General features: G+C 39.7%; 1 protein-coding gene across 6 annotated transcripts in view; it reads left to right on the plus strand.

Annotated features, from left to right (window-relative positions):
- Window positions 1–9,170: 9,170 nt before the first annotated feature.
- Window positions 9,171–24,485, plus strand: part of KLHL15 (kelch like family member 15) — a 36,465-nt gene continuing 21,150 nt past the window's right edge. Inside the window, exons 1-7 of one of the 6 annotated variants that reach the window (XM_053917233.1) lie at window positions 9,504–9,675; window positions 9,785–9,982; window positions 10,158–10,214; window positions 16,592–16,675; window positions 17,654–17,722; window positions 17,964–18,082; window positions 22,099–22,810. In XM_053917233.1, coding sequence (XP_053773208.1) covers window positions 22,106–22,810 — 705 coding nt within the window. In that variant the 5' untranslated portion in view covers window positions 9,504–9,675; window positions 9,785–9,982; window positions 10,158–10,214; ... (2 more) ...; window positions 17,964–18,082; window positions 22,099–22,105. Of the gene's footprint in view, window positions 9,214–9,503; window positions 9,983–10,157; window positions 10,215–10,240; window positions 13,708–16,591; window positions 16,676–17,653; window positions 17,723–17,963; window positions 18,083–22,098; window positions 22,811–24,485 lie in introns of those variants that run through there. The other 5 variants (XM_053917234.1, XM_053917230.1, XM_053917232.1 and 2 more) reach the window with 5 other exon arrangements.

The following is a 24,485-nucleotide window of genomic DNA, read 5'->3' on the forward strand; positions in this document are numbered from 1 at the left end:
AAACTGTACAATGCATTGTATTTGGGTGGAGGCATTTAGTTCTACATTTAGGAATTTATAAATTTACAAATTTATAAATTTAGAATTTATCTTACTTTGTAAATAGTTGTACCAACCAATTCAGAAAGCCTATCGAGGTGATAAAAATATGGAATTAGTGGTGATGGATACTACTTTGTGAATACACTAAAAACCAGTGAATTGTACAGTTTAAAGGGTGGGTGAATTATATCAATAAAATATAAAATTCATTTATAACAAAATATATGCTTCATTGTCAGAAACTTTTGGAAGTAGAAACATCACAGGAAATAATGTCATTAATGAGAATAATAGTTAAACATTGGCACTGACTTAACAAGTATTAATTTAATCTGTAAAAGAGGCTGATGAGGTATATACTTTTTTGAGGTATTATTGTTACCATTATTTAATATTACCATTTGACAGGTGAGGAAGCTTGAGTCCTAAAAACATTAGATAACATGATTCCACAGCTAGTAAGTAGCAGAATTCATAGGCCATTCATAGGCAATTACCAGCATGCTCTTTTTAGAAGATGGAATTTGTTGAGGTAAGATTTGCATACCATAAAATTCACCCATTTTAAATATACAATTAAGTGATTTTTAGTAAATTTACAGAGTTGTGCAACTATCACCACAATCCAGATCTTGAACATTTCAATCACTCCCAAAGAGATCCTGAGTATCCATTTGCAGTCAATCCACATTTCTATTTCTGGCCCTAGGTAACCACTAATGGTCTTTCTGTCTCTATAGATATGCTTTTTCTGGACATATTATATAAGTAGAATCGTACAATATGTGGTCTTTTGCTTCTGGCTTCTCTGGGCATAATGGTTTTAAGGTTCATCCATGTTGTAGCATCTATCAGTAGTAGGTAGTTCATTCCTTTTTATTGCTGAAGATAATCTCATTTTATAGACATACCACATTTTGTTGATCCATTCACCAGTTGATGGATATTTATTTTGTTTCCACTTTTGGCTATCGTGAATACTAAGTGCTATGAACATTCATGTACATGTTTTTGTTATTGTGAATAATGCTGCTATGAACATTTGTGTACAAATTTTTGTGAAAACATGCTTTCATTTCTTCTCTTGGTAAATATCAAGTTATGTAACTGCTGAGTCCTATGGTAAATCTATGTTCAACTTCTGAGGAATAGCCAAACTTTTCCAAAAGTGGCTGCATCATTTTACATTCCCACCAGCAATGTATGAAGGCTGCAGTTTCTCCACATCTTCATCAACTTGGTATCACACTATCACAATATCACAGCTTGATATTGTATTTTTTATTATAGACATTCCAGTAGATGTGGTTTTAATTTGCATCTCTCTAATGACTAATGATGTGGAGCATCTTTTCTATACTTATCAGTCATTCGTATCTCAAACCCATTTTTAAATTGGGTGGTTTATCTTATTGAGGCGCAAAAGTTTTTATAATTTTTTAAATCATGGATCAGTTTTTATTGATTTTAGAGAGAGGGGAAGGAAGGGGGGGCATCGATGGGAGAGAAAAACATCGATCGGTTGCCTCCTGTATGCACCCCAACCAGGGATCGAACCGGAAACCTAGGTATGTGCCCTGACCTGGAATTGAACCCACGACCTTTTCAGTATATGGGACTATGCTCCAAACAACTGAAGCACCCAGCCAGGGCAGAGGTGCAAGAGTTTTAAAATATTCTGGACATAAGCCCTGGCTGGTGTGGCTCAGTAGATTAAGTGCCGGCCTGCGAACCAAAGGGCTGCAGAATCGATTCCCAGTCAGGGCACTTGCCTGGGTTGCAGGCCAGGTCCCCAGTAGGGAGCATGTGAGAGGCAACCACACGCTGATGTTTCTTTTACTCTCTTCCTCCATCCTTTCCCCTCTCTCTAAAAATAAATAAATAAAATCTTTAAAAAAGTAAAATATTCTGGTCATAAGTCTTTATCAGATATATGATTTGTAAATGTTTTCTCCCAGTCTGTAGCTTGTCTTCATTTTCTTAATGCTGTCTCTGAAGAAGAAAGAGCAAAAGTTTTTAACTTTGAAGTCCAATTTATTTCTTCTTTTATGAATCATGCTTTGGTATCATATTTAAGAACACTTTGCCTAACCCAAGGTCACAAACATTTGCTCTTGTATTTTCTTCCGAAAGTTTTCTAGTTTTAGCTTGCATATTTACATCTATGGTCTATATTGAGTTAATTTTTGTGTATAGAGTCTGGTAAGGGTTTCACTCCATCTTTTTTCCGTGTGGATATCCTATTGTCCCAGCAGTATTTGTTGAAAAGACAGTCCTTTCCCTATTGAATTGCCTTGGCATTTTCTTGAAAATACTCATAACTTGACCAAAAATTGACAAGAAAAGGATTTATTTCTGGACTCTCTATTCCATTGTTCTGTATATCTATCTTTATGCCAGTACCACACTGTCTTGATTTCTGTCATTTTATATAAGTACATTTTGAAACTGGAAAGTATAAGTCCTTTACCTATGTTCTTTTTCAAAATCCTTTTAGATTTTCTAGAGCCTTTTCATTTCCATACAAATTTTAGAATTGGCTTGTGAATTTCTGCATAAAAACCTGCTGGGGTTTTGCTGGGGATTGTCTTGAATCTGTAGATCAATTTGAAGAGAATCACCATCCTGACAATATAGAGACTTCCAGTCCCAGCAGGCCATTCTGCCTCACCTATGCTTAGCATTCCAGTGCCTCTCACCGTGATAGTGCTGCTCTTCTCCCAGGTCTTTGGACAGTGTGAAGCTCAGCTGTCCTGGAAGCCAGGCCTGGGCCCCCCGCTGTTCACGTGCACTTCCCCTGCTTGCACTTCAGCTACCCCGCCCCAAGCTGAGGCTGCCCAAACTGACTTAACCTAAAGGTCCTCTCTACCCTGTATCAGGACAAAGACATTTTGTCCTGAGAGCTATGCAATTGCTGTTTGTTTGGTTTTTTTAAACGAACTTAGTTTTAGAACTAATAAATAACTTCAGAGCCTAGATTCAATCCCGTCTCTATCCTTAACCACAGTCCCCAAGTCCTAAAGCTGTGCTTCTGGCAACACTAATTACTGGAGGCTTTTCTCCCCACTTCCTTCACGGTGCAAACACCATATAGTAGCTCTTCATTGCTCCCACTCACCTCAGCCCTGGCGCTCACCCTTAGGATGTATACGTGTTTGCATGCACATCTACTGAAATGCAGTCTTTATGAATATGTGCCTTGTATCTGCAGGCTTCTAAAGTAAAGCATTGATTTTTTACTGGTTCAGAAAGAACAGAAAAATAATGAACTCTGGGGGGAAGTGTTCTTTTCAGCATTTTCATTTACAAGGGGGCATTGTCTATGATGTATTTCAAAGTAAATACATTTCATTAAAATTGTGATATTAATTTCATTTTTTATTATAGTGGATGTCTAACTATTTACTGTTCTTTTCTATCTGGCTTAACATACCACCCTCTGTTTTACTCTTATCTCACTGGCTACTCCTCTGTCTCCCCGGCGGTCTATCTTCTCCAGGATAACTCCCTAACCCAGGTGTGCCCCAAGGCCCTGTCCTTCCTCTCCTTACCCTCAGCCCCTTGAGAACCTCAATACCTCATGAACATGTGGCTTGCATGTTGAGGCTTCTGAAGCATAGTGTATTTTTCATTGGCTCATAAGGAGCACAAAAAATGATTAACTTTTTAAAAATTTTGTTCATAGAGACAAAGAACGCACTGACAGCTGTCAGAGGGGAAGGGAAGTGGGGGGCTGGGTTAAATAGGTGAAGGGATTAAGCAAAACAAAACAAAGCAAAACAAAAAAACTCACAGACACAGACAACAGTGTGGTGATTACCAGAGGGTAAGGGGGGGGGGTGGCAGGTAGAAGAGGGGAAAGGGGAGATAAATGGTGACGGAAGGAGACTTGACTTGGGTGGTGAACACACAGTACAACATATAGATGATATATTACAGACTTGTACGCCTGAAACCTATATATTTTATTAACCAATGTCACCCCAATAAATTCAATAAAAATTAAAAAGTTTTTTGTTCTTTTTAATGTTTTCATTTTCAAGGGGCTTTGTCTACACTGTACTTCAAGGTAAATATATTTAGCTAAAATGGCGACATTCATTGCATCTTTTATTGATGGTGGATATTTAGTACCTGCCTCTCCAGGGTACAGCATATGGCACTCTGGTCTCCTAGACCAGTCCCCTGTGTTCTCCTGGATGGCTCCCTACCCTTGGCAGAGCCCAGGGCCCAGTCCTTGCACCTTCTCCTTTCCCTCCACCCCCTCAAACTTGCTCCTCTTAAAGTCTCCCAGATCTCAGGAAGTGACAAGTCCATCCTTCCAGCACCTCAGGCCAGAAACGGCGACATCCTCAACACCTCTCTTTCCTTTCTCCCTACATTCAGGAAATCCTGTTGGCTCTTCCTTTAAAATATTTGCAGACTCTAGCCACTTCCCACGGTCTCTGCTGTAGCCTCCATTTCACTCCATTGGTGGAATAGTCTCCTTACCTGGCACCCTGCTTCCCCATGTCTGCCTAAATTCTTGTTTTTTGTTTTTTTGTTTTTAACAGCCTATACTTTTGCATAATCTTTCCAGTGTTTTTTAAAAATATTTTATTTATCCATTTTTAGAGAGAGGGGAAGGGAGGGAGGAAGAGAGGGAGAGAAACACCAAGGTGGGTCCCCCCCCCCCAGCCCCCGGGGAGCCAGCCAGCAACCCAGCCATATGCCCCAACTGGGAATCGAGCCAGCGACCCTCTGGTTCACAGCCCGGCACTCAGTCCACTGAGCCACACCAGCCAGTGGTCCAGTGTTTTTTCTTTCAGTTTTATTGAGATATAATTGACATATAGCACTGTATAAGGTGTACAGCATAACTTGACCTACATATTCTGTGAAATGATAACCACAGTCAGTCTAGTAAACATCTGTCATCCCATAGATACAAGAAAAAAAAAAAGGTTTTTTCCCTTGAGATGAGAACTTCTAGGATCTCCTGTCTTAGCAACTTTTAAATACACCATACAGCAGTGTTAACTACAGCCACCATGGTGTACATTACATTATGCCTAAACTCTATACTTTACACAGAAACCTGAGTGGTAATCATATTGCTCCTCTTCTCAAAACCTTCCAATGGTCCCCAATTTCTCAAAGAGCAGAGACTTTACAATAGCCTATGAGGCTTTGCATAGTCTGGTCCCTCATCTCTTTCAAGTCAAGGCTCAAATGATACCCCCGACCCAAATCTCACTAGTTAGAATTGGCACACCCCTCCCTCTTGATAATCCGAATCTCTTTCTCATCCTGCTCTATTATTTCCCATAGCATTTGCCACATTCTAACAGGCCATATAATTTGTTTATTAATTTTGGTTATTGCCTGATTTATGTAATCTGTAAGAAGGCATGGATTTTTATGTGTTTGGTCACTGATACCCAGTGTTTAGAACAGGACTTGGCACATAGTAGACACTCATAAATGTTTACGGCATGAATGAGCATATTAGTATAAATCACAGATGAACAATTTATGGAATTAAGTAGGAGTAAAAAACTGCAACAGTGCGAAGATCATTTGCTGTGTTAATCAGTAGTATAACGTGGTACAGTGGAGCATGGAGTGAGAGGCAACACGGGAGGGGAGAAGCCCTGATTGCCACGGTCTACATTCCGTAGCCTTCCTGATTTTTGCTTTTTTCCTCCCTCTCTCCTTCTTGCATCCCACACTGTAACCTTACTAAACTGTCCATGGTTCTCTAAATAAAGGTGCCATACTGCCTCTTCTAGGCCTGGAACTACCGTCCTGTGGGTATCCTTTACTCTCTTTCCTACCTTCTTCCCTCTGCACTGAGCTTAGACAATACTGCTTCTGAGAAGCTGTGCTTGACCCTCGCAAGCTCCAATTACATCCCCCATTTATACTTCCTCACATAGCACCCCATGTTGCCTAAACCTGTCACAATGTTTTGGGGACTCTGATATTGAACCCGAATGTTTCTGAACCCAGGTGCAAAGCAGTCATTCTAACAACGGCCAGCAGAGAATTGTTTCCTAGGGCTTTAGGGATGGAAATGAAATAGGAAGAAGCATTTGGTTCCAGGAAGAATCACATTGTTGAGTCTTCTTGGCCGTGTAGATATAAATCATGGTATCAATTCATTTTCCTTGAGGTAACTCTGCACATTAGTGAAATAACACAAATGTAAATATTTCAGACACACTGGTTCGTGGGGGCAGTGCCCTCTGAAGGGTTTTTGTTCATTTTTGCACTTTTGGATATTTAGGGATTGGGTATTCTCCTAGCTGGGCCCAGGGTTGGGGTTTGGGGGTTCATGACATTGGGGAAGGGAGAAACAAGTGGTATGCTCAGACAAGGGTTCCTACCAACTGACTATAGATCTGACTGAGAGGTGATGAGACAGGATATCCCTGTGTAGGGATCTCTAGAAGCCATGACCTGTTTAAAGAGATTGCAGTTTCCTTGTGATAGCTTTAGGCGTTTGCTTTGCTAAGGAAGTGGAGGTAGAGTCAAGTGTGTTAGTCAGAAGTGCACAGATCAAGCTGGAGAAATGTGGAGAGGTGGTGACAGATCCAAACGCCAGAGGTCATAGGAGACAAGCTAAGAGAAGCCTTTCTAAGTGAGCAGCAATGACCAAGATGTGTGAGCATTAGCCAGGAATTCTCCAACATCATGAAGACACCGATTTCCTGTTAGTCATACAACATAAAAGCTCAAGTTATTCTATTTGGATATTAAAACAATAAACGTAAAAGCCTAGAAAATTGGGGCCCCCTCAGATTGCATTTTGAAGGCTCCATCTTGGATAGGGACCAGGAAATAATGCTGAGGACAACAGCCACCATCCTGCTGGAATGTGTTAGTGTGCAGGTCTTGGTGTGGACCCACAGAAGGGAGTACTGATTTGGAAGATACTCGCGGGTCCTGAGGGGCTGAGATAGACTAGACCCCACAAGTTGCCTTAAAATGCCTCAAGCCGTAGAGCGCTTGGCAAACAGAATTCAAGAAAGAGAATGCATAAGCAGCTTTATTAGAGCTGGCTGAAGATAGAACTCTTAGATTCCCAGAGATTGGGGTGGGGGCTAGTTACATGAAAAGTGATTAACAAAATAATTACCACAGCAGGATTTCTGAAAAGCCTCAGCTACCTTTTTTTTTTTTTTTTTTTTTTTAAGTGGGGGAGGGTACACAGTATCCTAAATCCTCAGAACCCCTGGGTAGGAACTTCCTTCCAACTCCACTACCACTCTGTCCCAAGTCTCTAACCTGACTCCCGACATCTGGGACTGCTAGATATCCGATTCGAGGCCTGTGTACTTAAGCTAGAGGGCTAGGAAAAGACAGCTTCTATCTGCCCCATGGGGCTCTACCAGTGTGGAAAAAAAATGTCCACAAGGTATTTAGGAGCTCCCATTATTCTAGTAATTGCTGGGAAAAGTAATTGAAGACAGGAATTGCCTGGAGGAGTTCGTTTGTTTAAATGACTTGGTTTTACTTTCTCCGTGTTGGAGAAGCAGAATGCTTCTTATTGTATCAGACCCTTCTATAAAACACCTCCCCTCTTTTTAAATGAGTGAGAGGCATCGTTAATTAAAGATCACTTGTGTTTCCGAAGTGGGCTCTATCTAGTAAATATATAAGTTGGTGGAAAGACACAGCTCAGTTTCAGAAGCAGTAAAGTATATTTAAAAAGTACATTTGGGCATAATGAAATATCACAGGAGACCACATAACGTCACAATAAGGCTCATGACATCGCTGTAGATATATCCCTGCTGCCCAAAAGAGACACATTTCAGTTCCTGACTGAATCAAGAAGTCTCTTTCTAGACAGTTTAGTGCCTCAAGATGTATGCCTGTCAGCTAATGTACAAAAATAAAAATTCGGTGCTTTTAGATGTTCAGGAATAATATATGAAAACAAATGTTCAAAGTTGAATGCATGCTATTTTAAAGTTTATTTTATGGCTTATAGGTTTTTTTTAAGTTTGTTTTATAGTTTAAATTGGAAAGGGGAAGCTTATATCCCTACTTCCAGAAGATTAAGGTGTTTTTCTCTCTTTTTTCCCCATTAAGTACTCTGTCTATTTCAGCAAAAGACTACACCGTGTGCTGTTTTGGCCTCTCAGGAACAGGACGTGTTTAAGTTTGCTACGGAGATAATGATCGCTTTTAGCAACATATATATCTCCCTGAAAGTACATCGGGATGTATTGGTATGGAGAGAAAATGGCGGCGGGGGGGTGGGGGAAAGAGAAATCCCTCAGTTTAGGATCAGAAATGGGCAATGGATAATTTAAGGTTAGTTGTAGAACCACTGGCCTCTAACTGTGTATTTGTCATCTACACTTTTCCCAAAAGGAGATTTCACAACAATAAATTTACAGAACAGTCCTATGTTGTAGTTTTAAATTCTAAATCAATAAAAGTCGCTATTTAAAAAGCATTAAGCTAGAATCCTATAACCGATTTGTTAAAAAAAGACACCCCCTTCCCCGATCGCTGCCCTCTGTTTCTTCTTGCTATCTTATTTTTACGCAAATAGAAACACAACAGCGTTTTAAGATCCGGTATTTCTGTTTGGTTCAGACATGCCCTTTTCTATGAATTTTCCCACCTCTGGGAAATGTACTTCTGAAACGTGTAATTATTTGGGAATAAGCCAAGTGGAACTATGACGCAATTATCCCCTGCAAGTTGCCCTACAAAAAAATGATGTCATTTGGTGCAGATGTAGTCACTTTTATAACACAGGTAGATATGGTAAAGCTTCCTCCAAGTCGTTCCCGATTTCCCCACCCCCACTGAATGCAAGAGGCAAAGACATTTTCCGGGCTTCCTAACACTCAACTTGTCGAGAGTGGGCGCACGGCAGTGGCTCGAGCCCACCGCTCCTGCAGGCAAAGAGGGACCGCTGCGCGGCGACTAATACAGCCAAGTGTTCCCAGCCCCGACGGCGAGGGAGGCCTCCTCCGGCAGGGATCGCGGCCACAGTGTGGGGCCGCCCCATCCCCTTAGTGGGGCCCGCTGCCATGCCCAGCCGGAACGTGGGGCCCCACGGGCGTGGGACAGCCCTGCCCCCACCGGCTCCCACACCCGCTCCCGCGGTGCCGGAAGTGACGCGCACTGGCTGAAAGATGGCGGCATTGGCGCTCGACCAGGGGGAAGGTAAACACCCTCCGGGCCGCCGCCCGCCAGCGGGCCCCCTGGAGGCACCAGTAGGGACCGTGGGCGGCTCCTGGGCCTCCCGGCCATCTCTCCGCTTCCTACCCTTCGACCTCCCCAACCACGTGGCAAGCTTCCGCGTTGGGACAACGGCGCTTAGAGCCCCCTGCCTGCGGGCCCCGCCTCCCTGGGCGGGCCCCGGGCGGCTCTCACCGCCCGCAGGGGGCGCGCGGCCAGGAGAGGCCCCTGGCTCGGGGCCCCACATGCCCCGCCCCTTTCCCGCCCCTTGCCCGCCTTCCTCCACCCCCGGCGTGGGTGATCCTGAGGCTCGGCGCGCTTGGGGCAGAAGCCCGGAGACGCCGTCGTCGACGCCAGCACCGTCCGCGCTTCTCCCGCTACCCGCGGCCCCTCAACCCCTTTCCCCGCCCGCGGTCCGGAGTCGGTCCTCCTGCCGAGCCCCGCCAGGTGCCGTGTGCCCCAGGCGTTGGCAAGGCCGAGCCCGGCCCCGACGCCGTACCGCCTCGCGCCGAGCCGACAGTCTCGACTCGCGACTCAGCGCTGTCTTCTTTCGCAGGACTGGTTCCGAGGGGGCAGCAGGCGCGCAGACTCGCCCCCCGCGGGAGCGCCCGGGTCCGGCCCGGGAGCGGCCCCTTCTAGACATTCGAGGACCCTGCCCAGTGCCGTCCGGCAACCGACCGCCCACCGTCCGGCTGCCGGCCCACTTCTTCCTGATGCGAAGTGCCGTCTACTAGAGGTTGGACGGACCCCCGAGGTACGTAGCCGCCCCTGGCCCTCCGGCCTGCGGGAGCCCGTGCTTCGGCCGCGGCCCCGCGCTCGACACCGATTCGGTGGCCCTTTCTGCACAGACCCGAGTCAAACATTTGGTAGACGCCGGGACCTAATTTGTCTTTGACTACTTAAATTGTTTGAATTTTAATTTTTTTCAGAGAAGAAAAAAAAGGAAGAAGCATAATTCAGCCATTTTTTGCAGCACACAGCTGCAGGTACCATGATTATTTTCTTCCTAACCCGTTCTTTCCCTTTAAAAATTCTATTTATGCCTGAAATAGAACTATACGAAATGCGAGGCATAAAACGTGGAATCAGAAGGTCTGGGTTCGACTGGGTGACTCTGAGAAAATCGCTTACTGAGTCTTGGTTTCTTATCTATGAAATCTAGTCACATCACAGGGTAGTGAGGATTATATGAGGCCATATATATGAAAATAATGTTTAGCTGTAAAGTGTAAAAATAAAAATGCAAGGCAATTTTTTTGAGTAACCTTTGCCAGAGTGGTTAATGTAGTGGCTAACTGTTGCTGCCTCTTTATTTCTATATTATGAGTATAAGCAATAAGTACGGAATGTCGAAGCAGTGCTGTGAATTGACTAGATATAATAGTCACGTTGCTTGGCCTTCTTCCTACGAAATGCTAACTGCTTATTTAAATAACGGTATTCTTTAATTCAAATTTAACGTTAATGTGGTGCTTTGCTTTTCATTTTTCTAGGCCATTTATTTGCTTTTTCCTACTGGCAATATTTAACACCTTCCATTTCTTCAGTCTTATATTTTCTGAACTGATATTTTCTTTTGTTAATCTGATTAAATTGTAATTCTGAAAATGCTTTTAACATAAATACTCTTAATTTTAATGTCTATTTTTCATATCTAGGAAATAGGATGCCTGAATATCTCTACCAATGTGAAAATTGATTTCATAAGCTTCTGAATGCATACAGATTTCTGTAATTCTTAGTGCATCTAGAAATGTATAGAAAATTCAACTTTTTGACAAATGTAATTGTATTTAGGTAATTTAATTCTTTTTTTTAATCACCACAACATTGAGGTGCCTAGAAACAGTTTTTCCGTGGCAAAGGAGGTTAATTTGCACTCTTTATTGCTGATTAACTTGGGGGAATAACAGGATAGTAAATATCTGTGGTTTGATTATTAGACTTATTTGCAGAATTTGTAATAGATATGTGTAGCTGAACAGTATGGGATCATCCTTACTCCGCACATCAAGAATTAAAGTATGGTTTGGCTTTAAAAATGGTCCACAAAAAGTAAAAGAAGCATTTTTTTTAGTATATTATTTTTAGCTAACAAATGGTTTTCTGAGATTTTTTTTCCTCTGAGATGTTCAATTTATAATCCAATACCAGTTGTCTTTTCAGAGTATGCTTTTGTGTTTTGTAAAAAGGGAGAATAATAAAAGGCAGGTGGGATTAAATTTGCTAAAGGGAGAGCATACTTTAGAATCCTAGGTTTTTATACGTTGGACTTATCACTTGTCCTGAAGGTAAAATTTTGGGAAATCACTGCTTTATCAGGAATTTTAAGGTGTGCCCTCTCTGCCTTGATATAAGTTATCTGGGGCTAAAATCTTGGGACCAGGGCTAGCTTGGCCCTGGGTGTTTAGATGGGCCCCAAACTTGGTTTAATAATCTGTGTAAAATTGGCATTGTACAATATAAAGGTGAATGGTAAAATTCATGCTAATATTTAAATTTTTTTCTTTACTTAGGACAAATTAAACAGCAAATAAAAAAACTCCATGACAAGTTGAGAGAGATTCTAGAAGAAGGGAGAAAGCTTTATGTCTTAGTATCTTTAACTAACGACACTTTCTACCTGCTTTGAGCAAGAGGCGCTGCATTTTCATTTTGTGCTGGGCCCCCAAAATTATGTAGCCCATTGTCAAGGTTGTCATTTCCCATTGTAAATGTTTTGAGAGTGAATAACATTAACTGTGAGGAAAATGAATCTTTAGCTTATGAGGAGTTGACTTAATTTATTAGCACGTATCTCCTCTGAATTGGAATGCTGTACCTTGCCACGGGGATTTTTTTTTTTTAATTGAAGAAAATGGAAGAGAGTCATTGGTAAAGCATTGTAGGATAGTTGGGTAAGCGCACTCTGAAATCAGGCAGACCCCCACTCTACCACTTATTAAGAATTATATCCTTGGGCAACTTAACCTCTGAGCTTTGATTTTTCTCATCTTTACATCAGGGATAGTTACACAACATGGAAGGTCTTGAGGATTAAATTTATCTATTCATCCCACAAATATTTATTAAGCACTTGTTATGTGCCAAGTGCTGTTTTTTCTAAGGTCTGGGGATACAACAGTCAATGAAACAGCAAAAAAAATTTTTTTAAAGGGAAAACCAAACAACAAAAAAGTAAGAAAAATAAAAATAAGCCTTATCTTCATTTAATATACTAAGAGGAAAGATTTAGCAGAAAAAGTGTGGATTTTCTGGTTGATGGGGCGTATGGGAGGTTTTTTATTTTAAAGAGGGGGTTGGAGGAAGGCTTCACTGAGATGACACTGGAGGAAAGACGTGGAGGGAGCCATATATATCTGGGGATGGGGTGATCCAGGCAGAGGGAATGGCCAGCGCAGGGCCTTAAGGATGGGTGTGTGGCTGATTTTCAAGAAACAGCAAAATGGCCAGTATATCTGGAGCAGAGTGAACAAGGGGGAGTAATGGGAGATAACTAGTATTGATGTTTTAGGAATCACTAGGGTGGTTCTCATAGTTCATCTTTGCCATGGTATATATTGTGCTGCTGCAGGTCCAAAAGTGGGAAACCTTTTCAGAATTAGAAATTTTAACTTCTGAATAAAGAAACTAGAAAAGATATTTCCTCAATTTTCTCTTTTTAACATCAGACCTTTTAAAACTCATCTGGCTAAATTATTGAAGCAAATAAGAACAGATAGAAAATTTATACGTTGTCTTTGATAAGATAATTGATTATATTTAGTTAATGATTTTACATCATTTAAAGATTTGCAGGAAATCCGTATCATAACATCCAGACCTTCCAAAAGATTTAATTCTCATGGAGAACGAAAGTGTTAACACTATGATATTGGTGATTTCAAGTTAGGATGTAACTTAGAAGATTTGGGGTTTTATTCCCCAATAGAGGTTTTTCCTAGAATTCTCACTGGATCCAGCCTCTAAAGGCTAGGGAAGCTGTTTTCCATGACATCACCCTTGGATTACTTCTACTTGTAGTGAGGAATGAGCAGAGGAGCATTAAATTAAAATCTTCTGATGAAAAAAATAGTGTTGAAGCAGGAGTGGTTTTTTTCTTACAAGGTTTCATGTATTCTAGGATGACTAAATGCTAAACATACCTGAAAAGTGAAGTAATTGGGATAATAGGTGCCAACCTGGAGGCTGAAGGACCCCAGAGCCTTCCTAAAAGCTTAGTTAAATGGTCATTTACAAATTTGGTCCTGAGTTAGGAGAACATTTTGATGGACAAGGAAGAATTTTCAATATTAAACAAATTGAAAGTTAACTTTACACAGTCTTTCCTCCTATATTAAACATATTTCTCAATTTGAGTAAGTATATCTGAGAGTAAAATGACTGCTAACAGAGCTAATAGTCTATTTTCAGATTTTTCTTTCCTTTTAGATGGAGAGGTTGGCCTCCTTGAGATGTTGAATTTAAAATTTTTACTTGGTAGGTTACAGAAATTGTAAGAAATGTTATGACTCAGAAATTAATTCTATTTTTATCTGTAGTAAGCCTTGCATTTTTTTTTTTTTTTTACTGTGCAAGTATGGCATTTTCTGCATAGGCATCATCTTGGTAGGCTAACAGTTTGAGGATAAAAATGGTATGAAACAATTAAATTTTTCATCGAAGATAAATATATCAATCTCTGTGAATCTACCTTTTATACTGGATAAGTCAGGGGTTTTTTTATGAATTTTCAAGCAACTTGGGCGGGGGACTGTGACAGCATTAAATTGTTGCTTGTGGCATAAACATGGAGGTTAGTTAATTATGAAATATATTCTCTTTAATTGTCTAGAATCTGCTTCCATATCAGAATGGCAGCCTTCTAACTGAAAAGGAAGCATTTAATTTCCTGTCCAATTTTACCCCCACCAGACTTTTTCTTTGCTGGTCACTAGAGAGTTTTGAACTGTTAGAAATTTCTGCGATATAAATAGCAGTAATACTCTTCCAGGGCAGAGGTGCTTTGGTTGTAAGTGTGTGTGTTGTCTTTTATCCCATTTATCCCTTATTGTAACCGTCAGTGGTAATCAAACCTTTTGGTCTCAGGACCTTGGGATATTTTTAAAAATTATTGGGATCCTGAACTTTTTTGTTTGTGGGTTGTATGTATCTATATTGACCATAATAGAAATTTAAACTGGGAAATTAAAAAAAAAACTTACGTATAATTCATTTTTAAAAACCCTACTTGTTAATGTATATAATGTTTCTTATGAAAAAAAAAAAACTATTCTCCAAAAGAATGAAAAACTTGGTGAGAAGAGTGGCATTGTTTTACATTTTTGCAAATTTCTTTAATGTCTGCCTTAATAAAAGACATTGGGCTTCTTTTCACTTCTACATTCAGTCTGTTATGGTATCACGGGAAAAAAAATAAGTGAAAAGGACAAACAACTTTTAAAATTATTATGAAAATAGTTTTTTTAACCTTGCAAAGTTCTTTTAGGAGGTTAGGACCTCAGTTGTCCCTGGACCACACTTTGAGAATCACTGTATTAACCGTTTTTATGCATAGAATGTCTGAAAGTTTCTTTTTTCTTTAGTTCCAAGTTTATATGACAAACTCTTCAGTATTTCTTTCCTAGTAGTATAAGTATGCCTTGTCATTTAGTTTGATTTGGTTTCCCTTTTTAAAAACCTATCATTTAAAATTCTGAAGGCCAAATATAGAATACATACACATATAGGTTTATAAACTATGATTTCCCTTAATCTGATGATCTATTTAGAAAAGTGAGGATACAGGATTTCTGTACATTGAGCATTTTGTGTGTTAGCAAATATTTTTTTTCAAAGTCCCTTAATGGATTCCCACCCCAGCCCTCATTGATTTATAGAGTTCTTATTTGAGTTTTGTTTTATTTTACAATTAGTTTTTATAATTATTTCTTAAATTGCAATAGCTCTTTATTTAGAGAATTCTTATGCATAAAGTTTTGTATTTTTTCTTTTTGTATTCTTAGTTTTCTTTTTCTAGCTATTTTTATTGCTTACATGTGTGTTTTTGTGATATTTTAACTTAAGTTTTACTTTTTTTTTTTCTTGGTAGCTTTCAGGGTGTGTATTGTGAACAAGTTGGTTTTGTTTCATATGTTCATTTTTAAGTTTGGTTGTTTGATGTCTTAAACCTTGATGTTATAGATCCGCGCGCTCCAACAGAATACAATGCAAGCCACATATGTGATGTAAAATTTTCTCATAGCCACAGTTTAAAAAAAGTAAAAAACAAGTGGGATTCATTTTACTATATTTTATTTAACCTAGTACATCCAAAATATTATTTCAACATGTTTTCAGTATAAACATTTGTATAATGAGATATTTCACATTCTTTTTTTTTTTTTTTTGGACTAGGTCTACAAAATCTGTTGTCCATTTTGTACTTACAGCACGTTTCAATTTGGACTAGCTGTATTGGCTTCCAGTTGAACAGCACAGATACAGAGGAGAGTAGCTACTCTGGTTAGGGCAACAAAGCCTGAGGAGCCCAGAAAAGCTAGAAAACTATATTGGGGTGGTGAGAAAAAATGGAAAACAATGTCACTGCAAAATGAGGTTCTGTTTTGACTACCAGTACATTTAATCCCTTACAGAATTGCATTGTGATAAACCCTAGGGAGGGGTGGGGTCTGTGGAGGGGAGTTGTAGGAGCGTCATTCCAATGGCTTGTGTGTGATATGTGGCATTGGGCAAGAGTCGGAGGAGGGAAGCCAGCATTGATTGACCTCCAATGGGTTACCTTGCTCTGAGCTAGACATTTAAGTTCATGTTAATTCATTTAATTACCACCCCAACTCAAGATGATGATTATTATTCCTAAGATACGGATGGAAACTGAGGTCAGGAAGTTAACTAAATTTTTCCATGTTACACAGGTGGTAAGTACTGGTAAGCTCCCTGATTTCAAAGGTTTTGCTCTGTCTAACCACCGTGTTGTATTTTTTTGCAAATCAAATTCTAGTCTTAACTCTATTTCTAACTAGTTGTATGACCTTGAAGAAAAAATTCACCTGTGGATCTTATTATCTTCTTTAGTCTAGTTAGAGTTGATCTAGGTCCTGAGAGATTTTTCTGAGAGGGTGGGCTGGGATTCGAAGTGCTGTTGCTAGGGAGAAGGGTTTTTCCAGAGTTTACTGAACTGTTAAAGGGTCACGTTTATTATATTGGTTCCAGTAGCACCATGAAGGGGTTGAAAAGTAAGTCCTAATGTTATGGTGTATTTCAGGGCCGTATACTGTTCTAAGTCTTGTATTAACTCATTTAATCCTCACAGTCACCTATGAGGTAGGTTCCTATTAATATTAATATTCCCTTTTCACAGATGAGGGCAGTAGAACACAGAGAGGCAAAGTAGCTTGCCCCCAAGGTCACAAAGTTAAGAAGTAGGACCAGGATTCAAACCCAGGTATGTGACTCTAGACCTGTATTCTTAACTCTCACTACTTCCATTTAAGGACTTATATCACGTTGGTCAGTTAATTACTGAGTATTTTTATCACTTTCTACTTGAACACATGCTTCCCATAAAAGTTTAAAATACTGTTGCTGCTCTAAATCTGTTAGTGTTAGTGATAGATGCACCAAGCTTTTTCATGTAGAAAAGTTACTGCATATGTCCCAGCTATCACAAATTAGTTTTAGAAATCAATTTGGATTAGATAAACTTCACAAGTGCATTGCTAAGATTGAAAAGTAGCTATAGTTTGTTTATTCTGCATATCTCTATAAATACATTATACATCTGTAAAATCATATAAAAATAGAATAAATGAGAATTTTGTGATAAAAAATTTTTAGTGATCTTCATGTGTTCTCATTTTACAGATGCAGAGGTAAGACCAAGAAAGTTTGAGTAACTTTAAGTATAGCCATTTCTGTCCTAAAACTGTGTTAGTTAGGGACCTTGGTTATACCTAGGGGAGACCTACCTAAGGTAGTAAAAAGGGAGAATTTATTCTAGGAATGTAAGTATTTCTCTCAGAACCCAAGGGCAGAAACAGAGCGAGGCCTAGGAATTGGAAAAATAAAGGGTTTAGGGAGCACTCCTTATCCTCTCAAGTTGGCTTTATTTTTTCTAAGTTGACTGACTTTTTCTGTCTTTTTTTTTTTTTTACTGTATTAAAAATTATTTTATTAACAAGAAAGCTAACAACCATTTTTTAAATGGGCATTCTTACCACACATGCAAACACACACATAGATGGTCCTCAACGTACGATGATTTGATGTATGATTTTTCAGTTTTATGATGATGCAGAAGTGATGTCACCCAGATCTTGGTTTCTCATACCACTCTCCAATAAAAGGAATTAGGGCTCTTTGGAGAAATGGCTGATTCTAAGACTGTGCCTTCCTTTTCTTTATCGTCCACCGTCTTGTGCAGAGCACTTTGCCTGGGAGACGATCGTCTCTAACTGCGGTCGCCGTGTCCTTGCCCCCTTCGTTCCCAGCGGTGAGTCGGGCCTGGAGGAATCCCAGTGGGAGAAGACTCTCGGGGGCGCGGGCGGGGGCGGCGGGCAGCGGAGGGGCAGCGGAGCAAGTGACGTGACGTTTCGCTGATACTCAGATCACGCGGCAGGCGGAAGTTGGTGCCCACAGCTGCTCTTCAACATGTTCCAGTTCAAGTTATACACAGTGCATGCCTCTTTCTTTTCCCTTACTTTCTCTCCTCTTTTCTAAATGTCTGACAAAAGAGCGTTCATCTCGACTCCTATTTCCCACTGGGTCTGACCCTATGTGACTGGGAGCGGGATCACAGAGTGGAAGCGAGTCTGCAGCGAATCCCCGCTCAGTGGGCTGTGGGTGCGCGGAGGTGAGCGGGCACTGTGTTTACGCATTTAGGGTCTTCTGACTCACAGGGTACTGGATCCTCCTCCTCCCCCCTTCTTTCTGCTTTGCCTGTTGATGTTTGCACCATAGTAAGTGTCTGGAACCTAGATTGCTTTATTTGTTTGTTTGAGAAAGCATGGTATCGCTTTTTAAAAATTTCTTTTAGATGGAACTTTTTTTCAGAGCAGTGACTATTACCTGTTTGACACTTTACTGGATAGTGACAACTTGAATAAAAAGGGCTATTTTCACAGGAAGTGAAATATGTGATATTTCAGGCACTGTCAAAACAACAGATGAATGAAACACAAAGCAGTCTCCTCTCAAGGAGATAAATAGTGCTGGGCAGCCTTTTGTTCGTCAGTCTCCAGGAAATGTGACCAATGCGTCTTGAAGAGTCAGAGTGATCATTGCTATCCATAATGATCCTGAGAAAGATACTGAAATATCAAAATGTTCATCCATGTTGTTACTTCATTCTAATTAGTTTGAAAATCGATAACAAGTGTGGTATCGGCAGCCCTCCACTAACCAGAATGTGTGAATATTCAGACACCACACTATATGCTGTTTGTTTTGTTCTACATATGCCTCATATCACTTGGAAAATTCTGAGCTCATTAATTTTACCTTTAAAAACAGTACACAAAAAAACCCGCGATAGCTTACTTTAATCCCGAGTGTTAGTAAAGTAGCTCTGCCAAGCCTTGCGTACAGTGTAAAATATTTCATATCTACTTTCCAGATTATAGACAGCTTTCTTGTGCTGTACCTTTCCAGAATGAAAACATACAGCTTTTGGGTTAATGGAGCACTGATTAAAAATTTGATATTAATTTCATCTTGTGAATGCTTTGCTGTCTTAGTTAAGTGAACTTACGTGGTACAATCAATAAGACTTAAAGGTAAGTTAGGGACACATGGGCAGAAAGAGGCACCTAGAATGTCTCTTGATAAGATGGGAAATACAAAATAACTGATGGGGGAGGATAGAATTATGATTCTCTTTAGATATATTTTGAGATCCCCTGGGACACCCAGAAGTGTGCAGTGGGTGATTCGGTATTTATAGAGTACGGGAGTAAGGATGGAGATGCTCACGGCGATGGTAAAGGCAGGTATTACTGAGAAGCACGGGTTTAGATGAGATCATTTAGGGAGAAAGAGTGCTAAGATGAGATGAGAAAAGGGTGCAAGAACAGAATCCCGGGGAACGCCAGTGTTTAAGGAGTAGCTAGGAATAAGGGGTAAAAGTAGCTCAAGGAAAATGAGCTCAGGAAGGAGATTGAGAAACAAGGAGCCCAAGAATAAGAAGAGAGTTGGGAAAATAGTGTAATGAAGTTGAGAGAGTGTTGAGTTGAGAGACAGCGTCATGCTGTGCTGCAGAAGGATCCTGAGAAATAGGGACAAGGATGTAACTGTTGGGTTTGGCAGGTCAGGATGTTTGTTTAGATTTAAAATACATGAACTTTTACAAAACAGTAATACGCTTTCATTGAAGATAGATTAAAAAACAAATTAGTGGAGGGGGTGGGCAGTAAAACTGTCTGATACTCTACCATCCCAAGATAACCATTTTTAACATTTTGGTATTATCCTGTCAGACATTCATCCATTCATTTATTTATTTATAAAAGAACTTAATTTTTAGAGGGGAAGGGAGGGAGAAAGAGAGGGGGATAATCATCCATGTGAGAGAGAAACAATCAGTTGCCTCTTGCACACCCCCACCCGGGGGCCTGGTCTACAACCCAGGCATGTGCCCTGAGCAAGAATCGAACCAGCAACTTTTAGGTTTGCAGGGTGATGCCCAACCCACTGAGCCACATCAGTCAGGGCCACACCTTTATTTATTTATTAACACTTATTTTTTAGATGACATCAGACTGGGATAACTACAGAATACATGAGTTAATGTGTCAAGAAGTACAGAATGTCATAGACAACATGTTGATGGAACAAAGCAATAGAATGTAGTGATACCTACTCACAAGAGTGGAGAAGTAGTGCCTTTAGCATGCCTGTGGAAGCTTCCTTTTCACTCTTGGCAGCTGAAGGCTCTGCCAAATTTTGGATGCAGAGATGATCCCTGAAAGGCACAAACTTCCATACCTAACACAGTGCCTGGCATACAGAGATGCTCTTTTAGTAAATAAAGCTATCGGTAATAGAGTGGTGAGATTGGCAGTGATGGTTTCCTTCAAGGAGGTAGAGCAAGTGACTGTGGTGCTAGTTGCTTCACTGGAGGGCTCTTGGTCCAAATACCCAGCCAGGGAAAGGAAAGAGCTTGGGAAATTGGGTCTCATACCAGAAGGTCTAAGCTAGAGAAGGACAGAGGTAAAGTTTGGAGATGATTGACCAAGTGAAAAAAGAGGAAACAGTTAAGCCAGAGAATGGGCAGTTGACAGTTAACAATTTCAGATGTGGACCACTTCTGGATTGTGGTGAAGTCCAGTAGCTTTGGGAGTAAGTTTTAAAATGGAGGAAGGGGGGAAGTTTTAAGGTTTGAAGTGGTCAAGGAATTTTGATTCTTGGCTTTTGGATGGGTGATCTTACATGAACAGTGAAGAGGTGTGGAAGATGACTCTTAGCTAGGTGCCAAAGTCATCAGGAAATGTGGGACAGATCGATCAGGATATGTCTATATGATAGATAAGTGGCAATGAGAAATAGATGATGGCTTTTTATCTGAGTGAAATGCCACGTTTTAGAAAAAGGACAATAGAAAGGTAAGAGAAGATTTAGAAGATAGGTTTATAAGCTATAGGAGAGCATTTTTTTCTATGAAGAATATAGAAAAGTATTTTTCTTATTTAAATCAGATTGCAGAGAAAACTTTCTGTGACCAGCATGAGCCTTTAGGGGAGTTTCTTTACACTGAAGCAAGGTCCCACTGGGTACAGTGGAAAGGATTGGGAGGGAGTTAGGGGATGGGAGGATGGTTCGTTGAGGAGGAAGCTCAGAACTGCTTGAGGATGAGCGTTGAGAGGATAGGTGGTCTGGGGCGGGGTTGTGTGCAAAGGAGAAAATTACTTCATAAACAGCCTAATAGACTGGGTTAGTTTATTCTGCTTTGCTTAAGAGATCTATTCTTTCACTATCTTGGCTTCATTTATCTGACATGCAAAAATGTGCTTTAATATCCTTTAAAATTACATATTTATATTTTAACTATATAAGCAATGATCACTTTTTAAAGATAAGGTTAATGAGGTAAGTAAAAAGAAAAAGTTAAACCTCAGTATTTCTTGAACACCCACTACCCAGGGACATCATTTTGGTATATATTCCTCTGGACTTTTTCTCTTCTAAACAAATACATATGTATTTAATTTTTGAAAATATACTAGGTATATTGCAGTTGCCTGCTTTTTTCCACCATAACAATACCTAATAAATATCTTTTGTCAGAATAGGTAGATTGCTGCTATCATTTTTGGTTGTTACAGCAATCCATTATAGAACTGTACCATATTTATTTAATAATCTATTATTGGGCTTTTGAATACTTTCCAATTTTTTATTATAAATAAGGCTAGAAAGAAAAACCTTGTGTGTACAACTTGGCATATTTATCTGATTCTTTCCTTCGGTTCTAGGAGGTTTCAAGTCAACAGTGCACTTTTTGGTCTAATTTCTTTTCTGTCTCTTTTTCTCATAATTTAGTATTTGAGAAATTGTCTTTGTATTGTTAATTTTGGGACATGTTTAAATATATTGGGTGGAAAGTGTAAAATCAATGGGATAGACATATTATTTGTAAGTTGTAACAATTTACCATTTTTGGTAGATATTTAATAAAATTTTTTTGCAGGTAGGGAAGCTGAAAACATCAGCTTGCAAAACTTTAGGTTATCTTTTCCCAAAGGGCTTGTACGTTTACGATCTAGGCAGTGGAATTGAGATAATTATAAAAAATTGTTTAAGTTCTAAGTTAATAGTGTGTTCAGAATGCATGGAAATGATTAACGCAGTTTTCTTTGATTACTTCTTTTCCAGGTGATTCATGGCAGGGGACATGGAAGGATTCTGTTCCTCCATCCATGACACCAGTGTCTCTGCTGGGTTCAGAGCACTGTATGAGGAGGGACTGCTTCTTGATGTCACTCTGGTTATTGATGATCATCAGTTCCAGGCCCATAAAGCACTCTTGGCCACCCAGAGTGATTACTTCAGAATTATGTTTACTGCAGACATGAGGGAGCGTGATCAGGACAAAATTCATTTAAAAGGTCTAACTGCTACCGGTTTCAGCCACGTCCTTCAGTTTATGTACTATGGAACTATAGAACTGAGTATGAATACTGTTCATGAGATTCTTCAGGCTGCCATGTATGTTCAACTTATAGAAGTGGTGAAGTTCTGCTGCTCTTTCCTATTAGCGAAAATCTGCTTAGAAAACTGTGCCGAAATCATGAGACTCTTAGATGATTTCGGTGTAAACATCGAGGGAGTCAGGGAGAAGCTGGAATCCTTTCTGCTAGACAACTTTGTGCCACTCATGTCCAGGCCTGATTTCCTGTCTTATCTGAGTTTTGAGAAGCTCATGTCTTATTTGGATAATGATCATCTGAGCAGGTTTCCAGAGATAGAGCTGTATGAGGCTGTGCAGTCTTGGCTGCGGCATGATAGAAGACGCTGGAGACATACCGATACCATTATTCAGAACATCAGGTTTTGTTTGATGACCCCATCCAGCGTTTTTGAGAAGGTTAGTACGTTTGAAAACAATAGAAGGTACTCATTCAGTTAAGGTAGTATGTTTTTATAGATAAGATTCCCAGGCTTGGACAGGAGCCAAAAAAGAGAATGAATAGTTGATAAGAGTTTTATATATAAAGGGTCTAATTTGTTTTAGCTTGTGCATTTAGGGTTTTTTAACACACATTTTGTGGCTGAAAGAAGAATCAGGTAGGTAATGGAGTGCTTTCATTTTAATGTATTTTTTTAAGATTTTACTTACTTTTAGAGAGAGGGAAGGGGAGAATGAGAGGGAGAGAAACATCAGTATGTGTGAGAGAGATCGATTGGTTGCCTCTTGCATGCCCCCAACTGGGGACCTGGCCTGCAACCCAGGCATGTGCCCTGACCAGGAATCGAACTGTAGACTCTTCACAGGTTGGTGCTCAATCCACATCTTAAATGTACTTTCAAAGTTGAGGCATAATTATTTAGCCTGAAATATTACAAGTTTGCTTTAGCTTTTCTTTCTTCACAAAGTAATTAAATCTGAACTGTGTGAGGCTAGTTCTTGGTTTAAAAAATTAATTTAGGTAATACACGCTGAAATTAGAGTTGAGTTTTATAGTTCTGAATGATATGCACTAATACAGTTTCATATTCCTCTAAAATGTGGTAAGGAAACATAAAATAGCTCCTGAAAACCAACCAGTTCTAATTGTGATTTTTCTCTGCTGCTCTTTCCCAGTTCTGTTTTTCCCCATTTCACTGTGCGTACTAAATGTAACCATGAAAATGATGTTTATGTCTAAAACCATTGTTTTGGCATTTCTAAAGAAATAGATTATAAATTCTCTAGCTACATTGATCAAACTGCACATTTTACCATTTAACAGTTCTGCTCTCTTAAAAAGTCTTTCTCCAAAACAGTCTTGGCCTTTTTGCATGTAGCATTTTTCATCTTTATATCAGAGTCTCACTTGTGATTCTTTCTTGCCCAAAGGAGAACAAGCAGTTTCAGTAATTGCTTAACTTAATTGGCTTCTAATCATATGGTTACCTCTGGGGCTCTTTATCTCTTAAATCTTTTCTTCTTTCTAGAAAGTACCAGTAAAGCTTTGGTCGACACCCTTCATGTTAAATAGTTCTTAAGCTTTAGTCACTGAACCTGGTAATAAAAATATAATATTTGCAAAACAGAGTCATTTACACCATTTGAAAAACAAACAGATTTGTGCCTTCAAATAACACTCAGCAGCCTGGCGTGTTCTTTTCTCTCTGAAATATTATTAACTTATACTTTTTAATAGAGAACTCAATTTTATGGGATTTTATCTTTCTTAGAATGTACTGACAAGGCAGAAATAAATGAAACTTTGAAGAATACATTTTTTAATGATTTTTGTTCAGTGATAATCAGTCCTACACCAACTATGTAAATCATTTGTCTGTTTTGATTTTTTTCCTTCTACTGTTTTTATTGCTCTTTTTCCCTGGGGAATCCTGTTTTGTCTTTATACATTAAATACAAATGCTTTTTACTACTAAAACAAACAAAAACCCTCCAAATAGATGGAAGTACTTGTGAAATAGAAAATAAAATTTCCCCTCTTGTGGAACAGTATGATGGATAATTGAAAGCAGTAAATGATTTTTAAGTGCTGGGCTGCAGAACCTTTTTATATTCCAATTATCAGTTTAAGGTG

Source organism: Desmodus rotundus, chromosome X (assembly GCF_022682495.2).
Source record: "Desmodus rotundus isolate HL8 chromosome X, HLdesRot8A.1, whole genome shotgun sequence".
In the NCBI taxonomy this organism is placed as follows: Eukaryota; Metazoa; Chordata; class Mammalia; order Chiroptera; family Phyllostomidae; genus Desmodus; species Desmodus rotundus.